We start from the raw sequence: 16,181 nt of genomic DNA, 5'->3' as shown, positions 1-16,181 counted from the left end.
GGTGCAAAACAACAAAAGAAAGTGAGTTGCTACGCATGGATGAGTTGGCTATTGAGAATTGATTGGGGGTGGAGTGTTCTTTTCACAATTGCTAGTATTTCTAATTACTTTTGTCTTCAATATCTGCCCCAGTTAACTCTTGTTCATCTAGGTGCTGGTTTGAAAAGTATTGAGTCTTTCAGAGATGTTAGGGCTGTAATTTGCACAGGCACACCAGGCCAAGCTTAAGGTATCACTAAACGTAATTCAGTCTTGTGTTGGTGACAACGGCATGGTGAGGACAATGGTGGGTAGGACTTATTCTGCAGACAGGATGTACTACTAGACTTGAGCAGTGAAAGTAATCAGTTTTACCACAGGATGAAGCTAAAAACTCAGAATGCTTGCTCTGTGTACTTTATGGCCATGCTCTCTTGGGTTCCATCACATCTTGACACATACATATTTCTTAGCAGAAGAAACTTCACTGAATACGATAGAGCTGCATGGAGCTGATTCTCTTTTGGTCAATGAATGCTAGTGTTTGGTGCTGTAGTAAACATGGTGTTCTAGCTCAGTGTACACAAGAAGCCTCCTGTAATGTTTTTTGTGAAAGGATTTTGATGAATTTCTTTTCAAATCAGTGAGGTCCCACTCTCAAAGGAGATATGTCAACATTAGAAAGGCAATAAGGGGCTCTGGGTTTGTTAACATGGATTGTATGCCAGTATTGTAATGGGCTATAACAGGGAGACAGAGAAGGTGGTAAATGAGGGGGAAAGGTTCCTTGAGTCAAAGAAGCCTTTGTCATTTTAAGGAGGGCAAGCCTGCCAGCTAGTTGAAATTTGCAGCAGGTGCTTGTCTTTAGGAACTGAGCACTTTTGGAAGATTTTCTGTTAATGGTATAGCTATGTCTTTTGTATCCTCAGAATGGGTTGATGGTTATAGGCTTAACTGTGGGATGGTAAATTATGTGTGAAATTTTGTATACTACTAAAATACAACAGTGGTAGCTTAGAGCATAGTTACATTATTGGTACTAGAAAAGCAAAGTAATAGCTTAAGGCAGGAAATACAGAACGTTTTAACAATTTAGTACAATTTTCCATACTAGTGAAGTTTCCTTCCTTTTATGGAGAACTTGCCAATTTCAGCATTTTTTTCTGTTTAGCATCTTCATTAATGGTCCAGATGTTAGGGCAGAGTGTACTCTCAGCAATCTTGCTCATGACAGAAAATGATGAGGAGTCACTTATGTGCCAGAGGGTTACAGTGACATCCAGAGTGACTTCAAAAATCTGGAGAAAAGGGCTGCCAAGAATCTTGGGAAGTTCAACAAGGGGAAGTGCAAAGTTCAGTATGAAAGAACAATCCCATGCACTAGTGTATGCTGTGGGCCACCCAGCTGGAAAGGAAGAGGTCCTGGGGGTCCTGGTGGACACCAGACTTGAATGTGAGCCAGCAGTGGGTCCTTGCTGCAAAGAAGGAGAATGGCATCCTGGGATGCATTAGATAAAGTATTACCAGGTGGGTGAGGGAGGTGATCATTCCCCTCTTAGTACCAGTGAGGCCACACCTGCAATCCTGTGTCTGTTTTTGGGCTTCAGTACAGGAGAGATATGGACATACTGGAGAGAGCCCAAGAGGCCCACCAAAGCTGTTGAGGAGTCTGCAGCATTTCTCTAATGAGAAAAGGCTGGGAGAGCTGGGACTATTCAGCCTAGAGGAGGGTGAGGGGGATCTTAGTAAGTATAAATACCTGAAGGAAGGCTGTAGAGAGGGCAGAGTCAGGCTTCTTCTCAGTGGTGCCCAGTGCCAGGACCAGAGGTAATGGGCATAAACTGGAGCACAGGAGGTTCTCTCTGAATGTGAAGAAGCACTTTTTGAAAACCAGAATGCCTGAGTCCTCGTGCCCTTTGCCTAGGTAAGTTGTGGAGTCTCCATCCTCAGAGATGCTTGGAAGCTGTCTAGATATAGTCCTGGGTGTTTGGCTGTAGGTGATCCTGCCTAAGTGGGATTGGACCCCAGATGACCTCCCAGGTCCCTTCCAATCACTGACATTCTGTGATTTTGACAGGGATGATGTAAGTAGCTGCTCCTTTTTTAAACAGATGTAACCTCTGAAGCTCAGTTCTTTTTGTTTTGCATATTACCATTCAAGGCTGTGGAATAGACTTGAAAAAAAAATGAACTTTTTAAAGAAAGCAGTATGTGCAGTGTGCTGTCTGTTGTGTGTAGCCAGGCAAAGAGAGGTTGATACAGAGCATATATTACATCACTGTTACAGACACCTGGAGTATATATAGGGAACAAAACATGGCAGAATTTTATTAGATTTAAATCAGGTTGTGAGACTAAATATAGAGATTATAAATATAGAAGAAAGGATGTTTTGAAAACATGAAGCTGTTCATCTTTGAGATGAGTTATTGATAAGTATATGGTTTAGCTATCTAGTGGCAATCAATAATTTGTAATGGCATGATGCAGACAAGCTTTTAGAACAAGGAAGGGGAAGGGAAAACTCAAAATGGCTACAAAACCTGGTCTTTTTGAGGCTTTATGTATTTAAACCATAGAATGTGTTGCTGCTGAAATTTAGCAGAATTTATGAGGGTATAGCACATTTGCATGCCTTCAGGCCTCTCTGGATTCCTAGTGAATTGCGTTAGAATAGGGAAAAAATAATTTTCCTTAAAGTTCTAAGATATTCAAATATTGAAAATTTTATGCCTGTAGTGAGTGACAGGCTCCAGAAATACAGAGGCAAAGTCACTCCTAATATACAACATACTGTGGCGTGATATTTCATTTCACCATTTTATGCTGTTTATTGTCATATGTGTTTAGGAGAATAAAGCTCACTTTTTTTTCTTGTTAATTGTAATTTTGATTTTCTTTTGCTCTGTCCATGTTCCATCAGCACATCTGAAACTTCATCTGACCAGTTATTTGGGAATGCCTTTCCTGGGATAGGATCTGAAGCAGTAGCAGATTGCACTGCTTCTAACAGTTTTTACAGAACTAGAACATACTTGTTTCAATCATCATGTTCCTGAAAGGACTGCAGAACTGTGTTTTTGCTATTCTGCTATTAATAGACTAATCTGTGAAACTTTGAGAAACCTGGCACTTAGATTTCACCAAATATGGTTCCTTAATGCTAATGTGTTCCAATGTTCTTAAAAGGTACAAATCAAAAAATACATCTTAATTAGTGGAAGGTTTCATTCAAGGTACTCATATTTTAAAAACTATTTTAGAACTTATCTTAAATGTTGTGCATGCAAATAAAAAAAAAACCAAACACCAAACCCCTGGAAGAAATATGTTTTAAAAGTTGTAATTTCTGAGGAATACTGTCTTTTGGGTAGAAACGTACTTGGTTTTAGGCCAAATCCTAGCTGTCTGTCAAAACAGCACTCGTCAGAAAACTGAAACTGAAAAATCAGAGATGTTCTTTGCCTCTTGGAGGAGGGTTTTCAGTGCTCAGCAAGATAAACAGAGCTTATAGGAGCATATGAGCAGCATTTGTGCACATGTGTTGCTTGTTAATACAGCAGCATGCTGAAGATAAGCATGTTATGTGCTCATGGGTAACAATTTCTTATTTTTTAATTCAAATAAATGAATCGAGTGTGATGAAAAGCAGGGCTTATAGGGAACGTTTTCTGTGCTTCCTGTATACATACCCTTTATGTGCTTTATATCTTACTTGGAAGTAGGCTGCCTTTTCCTGAAAATGTATTATTCCTCTGAGAGTAACTGCCACAGCTAGATTATCACATTTCTTAATGCATGACTTACTCAGCAAATACCTTAATGTGGAAAATAAATCTTACAATCTTCATTCATCTGGCAAAATAGATAGCATTATATCAAAATGTTGTAATTTCTTGATATTGCTAACATAAAAAAAATACATTAAGTTTTCTACTTCCCATTTAGCTTTAAACAATATGCCTCCACACTTTTTTTCTAGAAAAGGGCAGTAGCTGGAAATGAAAAAAGACATGACATAAGTGTATTGCAGAAGAGAATTCAGTATTTGTTTCAGAATTGCTCTTAATACTGTGTCATTCTTTGGAAGTCCAGATCTTCCTTCAGTATGGCTGTTGGGAAGTAACTAACAAAGATTCTCCTGTATTCCATCTAGCAAGTTTTTATCTAAGCTTTTTTGGGGAATAATGCTGCTTATTTGCAAACCTACCTTATATGGCTGTTTAAGTGAGACAAACACATGGTTGTGGAGCTGAAGAACTTTGCTTTGCCAAGTGGACACCTGTACCTCATTAATTGCTGTTGACTAGCAATTTCTGCTCTCTACAACTTCTGACTGTTTAATTGTGCAAGTGTGCTGCCAGCTTTTTCTCTTTTTTTTCCTTTGAAAGTTGTTTCTTTTTTTGTATCAAAAACATTGCTACAGTGTTCTTGCTGAAGGTCTTTAGGCAGTTCAGAAAAGGTTATTAATGGCTGCTTGAATATTCTGGTTTTTGACAAGAGAAATAGAAGTTAGCAACAAAATTATGAAATGAATCTAGTTATTTTAATAAGAAATACAGAGTTGTGATTGCTAATGCCTTCTATTTTGAGAGCTTGTTCTCAGGACGTAGACTTTTTGTTGCAGGTGTTTTAATACAAGTTGGCAAAAGGGTAGAGTTTTCCAGGCTAAATATTTACCTAGAATTATACCAGTTTTGTTAAATCTGTGCTGTAACTCATTTGATTTTGTGGTGTAGAATTGGGCAGGGAGATCTTCATAATTATTTGGTGCCTCAGTGATTACAATGGAGACTTTGCAGACAAGAAAAATATTTTAAAATGATGTTTTATTTCAGAATGGACCCCGTTGTGTAAACCCAGAACTGTCAATGTCGATACCATGCAAACAGCCACTGTATTACTCTTATATCCAACTTAAAAAGTATCAGGGCAAAATATGAGCCTGCTTTGAGAAAAGATACTTGCATTTGATGAAAGGAATTTTGTGCACAAGACAGCAACGTGGATAAGCAAATTTTTGCTTTGGCCTTTGCTTTAGGATGAATTGTGCAAGATTGAGAGACGGGGTGCCCCTCACCCCCACCCCTAGAAAATCAGATTATCATGGAATTAGAGAAACATACTGTGGAGAAACATACATGGTCACAGCTCACTGCAGTCAGTCTTATCTAGCAGGTTTAATATCACAGTGATATTTTACAATATGTGGCACTTGTGCTGAATACTAATGCAACAGAAAGATTGGTATTTCCCATTGTTTCTGTCAGTAGAAATTATAATAGATGTAATTAAAAGATTTGAGTCAAAGGTGTTTCACAAAAAATACTTGTGCACAGCAATACGGTATTGGTAATAAAGAGTTAACCTCTCATTTTGTTGGAGTTATTCAGTTAGAATATGATAGGTGAGGACAAGTTAAGTGTATACTGTGGTATAAAACTCCTGAATAGAGGTGACCTTGTTTGGGAAGAGGAAATAAAGAGGATGAGGAAATAGTATTATAGATGTGGAAGTTTAAAAACAGGTAAGGAGAGACAAAACACTTTAGGTAAGGCCCTGCAAATGACCTTCTGTAGTTGACTGAAATATGTACCTACAGAATCTGGAGCAGAGCAATTGGGGGCAGCATGTGCGCTGCAAACTGGCTCTGGATGGGATAGTGAAATGCGGTGGCACGGACACCTGAACAGGAAGATGAGATGGAAGAGTGTGTTGTTCCCAGAAAACAAAAAGTCAGGTTGTAGGGAAGCATTATTTCAATTGCAGTTAGAAAGACCTAAAGAAATCTGTCTGGTATCAGTAAAATACATTCTTTTTGAATGAAAATTTATTGTGGAAAATGTGGTATAAAAGTAGTACAGCAGAGTACAATTGGAAGCTACTCGTAACTTCCTAAATTAAAGAATTATTTATTCTGTAAGTGAGTTTAAACACTTCAAGAATTACTATATGAAGTTGCATTGAATTGAGTGGTCAGAAACTGGATCTGCCTTTGTAGGTGTTGGACTAGAGCTCATTTGCTTTTGAAACTGGAGTTTTCATAAACTAAGGAAAAAATTCTTGACGGGATGCTCAAACATCATGTGCTGGTTTTGGCTGAGGTGGAGTTAATTTTCTTCATAGTAGTTGATATTGGGCTGATATGTAGTAGTTGATATGTGTTTTGGATTTGTGCTGAAAGCAGTGTTGATAATACAGGGATGTGTTCATTATTGCTGAGCAGTGCTCACAGAGAGTCAAGCAAGGCCTTTTCTGCTCCTCACCTGGTGGCGCACAAGAAGTTGGAAGGGGACACAGCCAGGACAGCTGACCCCAACTGACCAAAGAGATATTCCATACTATAGAGCATCATGCTCAGTGATAAAACTGGAGGGAGAAGGAGGGAGGTGGTGTTCAGAGTGATGGTATTTGCCTTCCCAAGTAACTGTTTTTCTGTGATGGAACCTGGCTTTCCTGAGATGGCTGAACACCTTCCTCTTTTCTGGGCATAGTGGCGCACCTCAGTGTTTTGTGTGGGGCCCAGAACTTGCCACAGGATTCAAGGTGTGGCCTCATCAGTGCCTGAGTACAGGGGAGAAATCACTGCCTTGGTCCTGCTGGCCACATTGCTGATACAGGCCAGGATTCCATTGGTCTTCTTGGCCACCTGGGCACCACTGGCTCATGTTCAGCCACTGTTGACCAACTTTCTCACTGGGCAACATTCCAGCCATTCTTCCCCAAGTCTGTAATGTAGCCTGGGGTTGTTGTGACCTAAGGGCAGGACATGGCACTTGGCCTTGTTGTGCCTCATATGACTGGCTTTGGCCCATTAATCCATCCTATCCAAATCCTTGTTTTGTTTTGCTTGTGTGTGTGGCCTTTGTCTTTCATATTGAACTGTCTGTCTCAACCCACAAGCTTTCTCACTTCTGCTCTTCCAGTTCTCTCCCTGCTTCCACTGTGGGGGAGTGAGCAAGTGGCTGTGTGGGGCTGAGTTCCTAACTGGGGTTAAACCATGACACTGAACTGAACTGGTTGTCTAGAGCAGCCTTGGAGTTTCCATTCTTGCAGGTGATCAGCCTTCTCAGAGAAGTCCCTGAGAAACTTGTAGCTTTGAAATTAGCTGTTTTTTGAGCATGGGTTAAAGACAGGTGACTTCCAAATCCTTGTTTAAACCTAAATTATTGTGAGTTTTAATCTCCTCCAAGTTAATAAAGCAAACTGAATTAAGTGTATTTGGAACAGAGCTTAGAGTCAAAAATGCTAATAAGGGATATTAGAATTTATTTTGGGGAAGAGAAGAATTGATGTACAAAGAGAAGTGCCTGCATCAATGAGTTACTTCTTTCTCTGCCGTCCTGCCATACCTATTGGTGTCTTCTTAACTCACAGAACATACAGAGTAATTTGTATAAATTCATCTTTTCCCCATGGTGTTGAGGGATGTGGTGAAGAATATGCATGTGGTTTTTACTGTAGCTCAGCTGACATACTGTATTTCATTGGTGTTCTAATAACTTGATGACATGCCTGGATCTTTTGGAGACTTACTTATCAAAACTAAGAAGAAATACTTGATGTGGTGTAGTATGAAAAATTACTACTTAAGGTAGAGATTAATAAAAGAATTGTAGAGAAGGAGCCAGTAGAAATAATCAGTAGAATTAGAAGAACTATTATCAAATAGCAGTAATTGCAGTGGAGTTCACTAAGGATTGGTTATGACTTTAGTATTTCTGCTAGTGTGGCATATTGTGCTATTTGATGTGAGGAAAATAGAGTCAGTACACAGGTAACTACAAGAATGTGCTCTGAGGAAGATAGACTGCCAGGAGAGAGAATTTGTCTGGAGTAGAGTGGGTGGCACAGCTGAAGCTTCGTATGAAATGACGCATGAGGTTCTTGCCATCTGTAGTCAAAGAAAAACAGATAGGTGCACAGATGAAGGGAGAGTGGAACAGGGAGTTTGGCAAAATAATCTAGGAGGAGCTAAGTTCATCTCAGCAAACGTGATGAGGCAGTAATCACCAAACCAGGATAAGAACTCTTTGTCAGTTAATTAAAGAAGTTGGCACAAGGATATTTTTATGTAAATTAATTACATTAAAACGTCTGCTCATCTTAATGTTAAAGGTTTTCTGTAAAACCATGGAGGAGAAGAATGTCACAAATTTAGAGGAGATGTCACCATTAATTTCTGTTACATAATGTAACACAACTTTTAGAAAGGAAGAAGCAATCAGTTCTAGAATACTTTTCTTGCAGTCTTGCAAACTCGATCACTAGCTCTGCATGATGTTGCAGAAGCAAGGGGAACAGGTTTGCTAAAATAAACATGGTCATAGAACGTGTATTACCCTCAGAAATATAATTGCTTGGGCTGTTAATTCTATGTCAGGATAAGGAATTTTGCTGCTTAGTTGCACAAGAAATTAAGTTGTCTGTACCATAATTTTGTTCATAGTTCTGCTGGTAATGTTTGTAGTCTCTTCACAATTTTAATACTGAAAACTATGAGGTGTCTTTAATCATAAGTATTCTGAGAGCAAAAGCATTTTCTTTGCTTAACTGACTGGAACTGTTACTTTGTAGTGTGTTGTGAGCACTGTATTTTGTTTTGTAACAGTAACAAACAGTTCTACTAAACGTGGAAAAGCTGCACTAGTGCTTCTGCAGAAGTCTTCTGCTCCCTTTTTGCTCTGTTTCCCTGTCTCAGCAGACCTATTTTGTAAGCTGCTATGTTTCTAAACATTTATGCCACGCTAGAATATGACCTCAAAAGGAAACCCTCACATTGTTTTCTGCAAGATTAATGAGCAGAATTAGCACCAGGGGTGGAATAAGATGGGTTAGGTAGGATTGGTTTTGGGAGAAGACTAAGAGTGGGAAAAGTGTGAAGCAAGACTTACCTTGTTGGCAGTATTAGACTGTTGATGTGCTCAGCTGCAGTCCAGTGAAGCAGTCTGCTGTCTGTTTACTCAGTTTAATGTGATTTTAGCAGATATGTATGGCCATGATAATTACCTCAGATTCTGTGACTATTTTATACTTCTGTACTGTTAGTTATGTAGGTAATGAGGCCTAATTTTATAGACCATCATTCACTTCTACCATCATAAAACAGTCTTCCTGAATTTTGTGTCTCATGTTAAGTAAACAGAATTTTCCTGTGAACATCAGGGAGGAGGAGTTGCAAGCAATAATGTGAGGTACATCAAAGCGGCTTATGTCTTTTCTTTTTGCTCTTAGGCTAATAATTGAAAATAACATAAAATATTATTGTATGTACAACTCACAATTGAAGTAAAACTGGATAGAAAGCAAGTAGTCTTTTAAGCAGTGAGGGATGTATGATGGGAAGAAGGTGGAGTCCAGGCATGTAAATCCATCAGTAGTAAAATTTTCTTGGTTTCTGCTGTGAGAATGGTGTGGAGGAGAGGGAGCTGCATGTGTGTGTTTTTTTAATTTATTAAAGTAAGTGGGTTCTGCTGTAATTAAAATGACAACATCAAGTTTTATAAAAATAAGAAAAAATTACTGAACACAAGGGAGTTGTGGAAATGTTTTTTATGAAATTAAAAGTATATAGATATATCTATTATTGAACAGTAGTGTGGGAGACGTACAAAAAGAATCAGAATTATCACTGAATGCCCACTTGATGTCATTGTTCCAGATAATGATATTTTACCTGCTTCACTTTATTTGCTTAAAAATCAAAATTCCAGGCTTCTAATCATAATCCACAGTAAGACATCATAATAGAACAACATCGTGCAGAGTTATGTATCAGTACAGTACAATAATTCTAGTTTCTGTTCAGGTAATTAGACCTTTAAAGCAATCAATTTTTATTTCTGCTGTTAGTGTTTGTGGAGTTTTAGTAAATTGCCGCATATTAGCTTCCTACCTACAAATTTAGAGAGGCAGATTAGTCTCAGCATGTGCCTGGCAGATTGCCAGATCTCTGGTAGTGGATTTCTTGCTTGATGTGGCTGTCTGCACTTTTGATGCTTCGCGTTGCGTCAGTGGACTTCTGCTCAAGCAAGTGGGACCAGCTCCTAAAATTCTAACCATCTGTTGGAGAAGTCCCTTATCAGACATGTGTGTCTAAGTAAATACAGCAGTTCCGAGCTGATTTTCATGGCCGTGTTTAAAATTTCATTGCTTGAATATGGTGTAATGAAAAACTGCATGCTAGTACCGCTCAGTAATGAGCTCTTGCACAAAAGGAGCATTTTCTTAATTTGACAGGTGTGTCACTTTACTGAAGAACTACTAAAGCATTTAAAACTTACCAATCTGGAAAAGCTAACACTTTGGGACTACTGCATTATTTTGAATAAAAGACTTGTGTTCCACTGCTCAGAGAAAACTCAACACCTCCCCTTATGAAGTAAATAAAAATCTACATGAAATATCAGGAACTGTAGGGATAGAACACAGAGTAATGGGTACAAATTGAAAGAGGGGACATTCAGATTAGGTGTTGGGAAGACATTCATTACTCTGAAAGTAGCAAGACAGCTGGAACAGGTTGCAGCCCTGGCAGCACTGGCCTTGAGCGATCTGGTCTAGTAGAAGTTGGCATGGAGATTGGGACTAGATAGTCTTTAACATTCTGTGATTGTGTTCTACATGTTCAGCCACAAAAATTTAAGAATGATACAGCCTTTTTCATGGGGATGGAAGATGGTTAATAAAAGCCATTAGATGAGAGTATGCACAAATAGAAGGCTGTTCCAGATCTGTCTGTAGAACAGGCAAAGTATTAATCCAATCTGGGACTTTGAAATGTGTAGGCATCAGCTTTGTACGTTGGATTAATTACTTACTGTCTTCTGCCAATACAGCCAGCAGCCAGCTTCGGGTGTAGCCTATTCCCATCCAACCACAGTTGCCAGCTACACTGTCCACCAGGCCCCGGTGGCGGCACACACGGTCACTGCAGCCTATGCCCCGGCCGCAGCCACGGTGGCGGTGGCCAGACCTGCCCCCGTGGCCGTGGCAGCTGCTGCCACAGCTGCTGCCTACGGCGGCTATCCCACGGCACACACAGCTACAGACTACGGCTACACGCAGCGGCAACAAGAAGCTCCACCACCACCACCTCCTGTCACCACGCAGAATTACCAGGTAGGTTCCTGCTGTGTGATTTTTAAAAGGTGCTTTTCCATGTTTGGAAAAGAAAATGTGATTTTGTGCAACTGTTGCTGTAAAAAAAAAGCACTGTCTTCTGTTAGCTTAGATGTTGGCTTGGTGTGCGGTAAACTGGGTCATGGAGCTGAAAAGACTGTTCCAGTAAAAATTTTCAGTAGAGGTAGAAATAGTTTCTTTGTCAGATTCCTGGGTGTCACTGGAATCTAGTACCAAGCCTGTGAGGACAGAAGGTAGCCCTAGGAGATAAACTACCCTGTAGGTAGGTTTTAGATATCCTCTTCTGAGATCTCTGCCTAACCATCTGTGGATACAGGCTCTTGCAACAGGGCTTTTGCTCTCTGTCCCCTTTCATCTTGAAATACTATGTTCTTGCAATAGTTTTTTCAACTTTTTAATTCTGAACTTACGAGGGCATTATCCAGATTCTAATTAGCATTCTGATTTGTTTAAAAGGACTGTATTATTGTTGCATGTCCTCAATTCTTTTTTACAGCTTCTGTAATTCATTCTATATTATGAGGTCAGTTATTAGATACATTTGGAAAAAAAGGAGTCCCCTAAATGAAATAAAATAATTGCTGTTTACACAGATTGAACGAAAAAAGATTTTGTTGTTGTATTTCTTGGAATTAAAAAGGATTCTAATGCAATAGTGTGTTTCAGCTCTAGTAGTTCATGCCTTCTTCCCCCTCAGTTGATAAACTCTTTGTGTTTTACCATAAACATGGTGAGGACGGGAGCATGTATGTACATGCATGTATCCCCTTCTAAGCTTATTAAACATCTATTGATGTCTAATCTAGACAGACATCTACCTTTACTATTGAGTTGTAAAGGTATCAAATGAGCTACTTGCCTTGCCTTTGAAGACTAGTTATGGTTCCTTAATGAATTAGTTGATACACCAAAAAGTAAAGAAGGCTTTAAAAATACCACTTTCATACCCTAAAAAATGTAACCAAGAAAAATGTTGTTAATGATGAGATTTTTAAAGCCAATACAGGCTCATGTTTCTGCCCCTGAGAATGTACTGGGCCTTGTAGAAATTCATGTTTTGTAGAGATCTCTTGTGGGTTTTTTCTTAATATTTTACATAAATAGAATCTGATACAGTCATTAAAAACTATTGAGAGTAGATGTTTTTCAAAAATAATTTGGTAGAGAAAGGGATTAATACTATGAGGATAATTGCAGTATTGAGTCTGTAAGAGGAGGTTGGGGCTGTTTCAGGCCTGAAGTATCTGTGAAAGTAAGTTTAATTTCTCTAATGCATTTATTTGTATATACTGTACATGTAGATGGGGAGGTTTCATTCTACTGGAGTAGGCCAGAAGACAGTACATTGTTAATCTGACTCTGCTGATCATATCTATTGCTCTAGTGATATGCCTACAGGTGGTTTCTCTGTTTTGAATCCTTAGGATTCCTACTCTTACGTGCGATCCACCGCCCCGGCTGTGGCGTACGACAGCAAACAATATTATCAGCAGCCAACCGCGACTGCGGCGGCCGTGGCTGCTGCTGCCCAGCCACAGCCCTCAGTGGCTGAGTCCTACTACCAGACAGGTGGGTGGCATGATTCAAGCTGCTCTTGTTACTCACAGTCTTGTCTTAAGCCTTAAAAATAGTTGTTTGACTGCTTCACGTTATCTTCTTTTTTTGTTTTAAGTTGTGTTGTGTAATTTCTGTCACTGTGTGGAAAGTTTTTCTGTGCCTAGAACTTCAACACTTGTGATGTTGCCATAAGTAGCTGCCTCTGAGTTTTGGACTGCCACTAAATATACTCGAAACACACTTCTAGGCAAAATTCTTGCTGATTTGTCTAGAAACCTTGCTGATGTAGTTCAGATAATCAGTGTTGTGTTCAGATGATTAGTCAATTAGAAATACTCTTTTGATTCTCTAGCTACTTCATGTATATAATTCTGTAATTATTTGTATCATGATTACTGCAAAGCATGAATCCTGCTTAGTTTTTTTTTTAATGTAGAATTAAGAGAAAAGTTTAAGTGTGCTTTGGTTTGGAGTATTCTAGTAAAGCTGTTGGAAAAGAAGGTTGTTTAAAACTGTGTTAAAAACATGATAGCACAGCTAAAAATACATAAATAAATTTAAGGCTTACTACTGTGAGCTGTAACTTGAGATACATGATATGCAATGCATAGCCGTGACAGTAAAGCAACCCAATGCACAACTCTAAGAAGCAAAACAAATGAAACAAAACTCCCAAAACAAACCCCCACTTCTTACACATTTGTTCACAAGCATGTTGTTAATTTTCCCTTAGCATGGTTTGCATTTCACTCAACTAAAACATGTCAATGTTTCTACACTCGTATTTTCTCTCCTCATTAGCTCCAAAAGCAGGATATAGCCAGGGGGCAACTCAGTACACCCAAGCCCAGCAAACACGGCAAGTGACAGCTATAAAACCTGCAACCCCGAGTCCAGCAACAACGACATTTTCCATATATCCGGTGTCCTCGACTGTGCAGCCAGTGGCAGCTGCAGCCACTGTTGTTCCATCCTATACTCAGAGTGCGACATATAGCACAACAGCAGTAACTTACTCTGGTAAGAATTTTGCATGTTTTCTTGCTGGGATCTTTGAAGTTGCTGCAGGAGAGGCTTTCAACGCTGAGAAGTTTAGCGCTTCATGCACAATTACATTGTAGTCTGCTGAGAGGTAGCAGCCAGTTCAATCATTACAATGGCAGAATGTTTTGTTGTATCTTTCGTATAGTTTTGATGTCTTATGGATCTATTTTGTTAGATATGAGAACATACAAAGTGCCAGCATTGCTACCTGAGCGGTGATGTAAGGTGAAAAGGAAAAAACAAGGAATACAAAACATAAGGAAATGCATCCACACAGATGTTATTCCCAGAAAATGGGAAGGGTGCATGCAGGTACAGAGACAGGGAGAAACAGTTCAGTATACATCTTCTCAGTTTGGGTTGTCCTGACCCAAAATGGAATGAGAAATGTGTGCTGGAAAGACTTATTCAACCATTAGGAATCCAAAACACAGTTAAAGATGAAAATATGGTAACTAACAAATAGCCGTAGATGGTAATTAACAGGCGTGTTATTGCTACCCTGAACTTTTGTTTTCTTTTGTTTCTTGCTTAAAAAGGGATTTTAATGCTTCCTTGAGATAGAGCCTAGTTTCCTTCATTTATTCAGCTAGAAGTCAGGGACTGTGTAGCCAGATTTTAGTGAGTGGAGCATCTTCTCTATACCAAAACAATTTAAATCACTGAAATAGGATGTAATAGCACTAGATGTTCTGTCTTTTGTCTTCATTTTTTCCCCTTCCTCTCCATATTATCAGTCCTTGCCATTTGGAAACATGAACAGCAAATCAGATTCTAGAAGATTGCTTGCTTCATGTGGCCTTTGCTAAATCTTTCACTAAAATTCTTTTTCCATCATACCCAGTCTTACCAGATGTAACAGGAAATTTCATATGTTCTCTTGGGATGCTTTGATATATCTAACTTAAGCGTGTGTCTGCAAAGATGTGTCTAGAATTTAATATATTCCAACACAATCATTGGCTGTATATTTGTCTACTGTGAAACATGAAGCCAAATTCAAGACTGCCTGACAAGATCTCAGTGAATTACTTACATCTTGCCTTGCCCCTCAACTGTTATGCAACATGATTTGAATTGGTGTATTATGTAATTGATACATTATATATGGTGATGTAACATTTGTTTTTATTTTAATTTTTCAGGTACCTCCTATTCTGGCTATGAAGCTGCAGTGTATTCAGCTGCATCGTCCTATTACCAACAGCAGCAGCAGCAACAACAGAAACAGGCGGCAGCAGCAGCTGCTGCTGCTGCTGCAACAGCTGCTTGGACAGGGACCACCTTTACTAAAAAGGCACCATTCCAAAATAAGCAACTGAAACCAAAACAGCCTCCCAAACCACCCCAGATCCACTACTGTGACGTTTGCAAGATCAGCTGTGCTGGACCACAGGTATCTGTATTACGTATTATTCTATTGTGCTTCATTCTGCTATAGCTTATTCATAATTTTTTCAGCTAAAAAACCTTACCCTCTTAAGAGTCACAGAATTGCAGAATGGCATGGGTTGGAAAGGACCTTGAAAATCATCCGGTTCCAGCTCTGTGCTGTAGGCAGGGACACCTTCACCAGAGCAGGTTGCCCAGAGCCCCATCGAGCCTGGCCTCGAGCACTTGCAGGGATGGGGCACCCACAGCTTCTTTGGGCAGCTGTGCCAGTACACCATCACCCTCACCATCTCTTCTTAATACCTAAACCTGTTTTCTTTCAGTTTGAAGCCATTGCCTCTTGTCCTGTCACTACATACTTTTGTAAAAAGTCTCACTTTGTCTTTCTTACAAACTTCCTTTATGTACTGGAAGGTCCCAGTTAGGTCGCCCCAAAGCCTTTTCCAGGCTGAACAAACCAAATTGTCTTAGCCTTTCCTCATAGGAGGAGTGCTCCATCCCTCTAATCAAGAGTATTTGTTAATTTTTAGACCTGATTCTCTACTTGTACTAAAGGAATAATGAAATAAAAATGTGTACTATTGTAGAAAGAGTTTCTGTTGGAAGACATAAAGATACACCTCCTGAGTTTGTACAGAGGAACTTCATCTGACTTCAGAATTATTTGAAACTTTGAATGTGATTTGTTTCTTTAGCTTAGAAAACTTCTTAGAAAATAGTGTTTTGAAAGCTGTGGACTTAGACAAGTTTTGTGAATTGAAAACCTGGAAATTTATTCTTCATTGTATTCCAATTTCCCAGTTTAGTGTCACAGTGGGTAAAAGTGCCTAGAAAGTAGATACAAAGTCATGCAGAATATTTATGTCTGAGTCTGGCTAATCAGTTATTTTTCTTTAGGTAAACTAGTCATTATTTCCTACCCTGTCTGCACTAGATTGCCAGTGTTGATATAGGAACTAATACCAACCTCTACATTTCATTTTCAGTACAGCTTTATTTGTGCATTATCTTCTTTTAAATTGATTTTTCTCTTTATCTGGATGCACTTAAAGTTTGAGTGAAGCTGA

At 39.2% G+C, this 16,181-nt stretch overlaps 1 protein-coding gene and 1 non-coding gene across 5 annotated transcripts in view; both read left to right on the top strand.

Annotated features, from left to right (window-relative positions):
* The window catches only part of ZFR (zinc finger RNA binding protein), a 46,551-nt gene that overhangs the window by 6,965 nt on the left and 23,405 nt on the right, over positions 1–16,181 (top strand). For 3 of the 4 annotated variants that reach the window (XM_064404880.1, XM_064404879.1, XM_064404882.1), the window contains exons 3-6: positions 10,818–11,100; positions 12,546–12,690; positions 13,480–13,698; positions 14,868–15,118. In XM_064404880.1, coding sequence (XP_064260950.1) covers positions 10,818–11,100; positions 12,546–12,690; positions 13,480–13,698; positions 14,868–15,118 — 898 coding nt within the window. Of the gene's footprint in view, positions 1–1,588; positions 1,904–10,817; positions 11,101–12,545; positions 12,691–13,479; positions 13,699–14,867; positions 15,119–16,181 lie in introns of those variants that run through there. The other variant, XM_064404881.1, reaches the window with a different exon arrangement.
* LOC135291553 (small nucleolar RNA SNORA66) lies at positions 8,232–8,369 on the top strand. Its single transcript, XR_010354364.1, has one exon. It is a non-coding gene; the product is annotated as a small nucleolar RNA SNORA66 (small nucleolar RNA).

The sequence above is a fragment of the Passer domesticus genome, chromosome Z (assembly GCF_036417665.1).
Source record: "Passer domesticus isolate bPasDom1 chromosome Z, bPasDom1.hap1, whole genome shotgun sequence".
Classification (NCBI taxonomy): domain Eukaryota; kingdom Metazoa; phylum Chordata; class Aves; order Passeriformes; family Passeridae; genus Passer; species Passer domesticus.
This window is presented reverse-complemented; position numbering and strand designations above follow the sequence as displayed.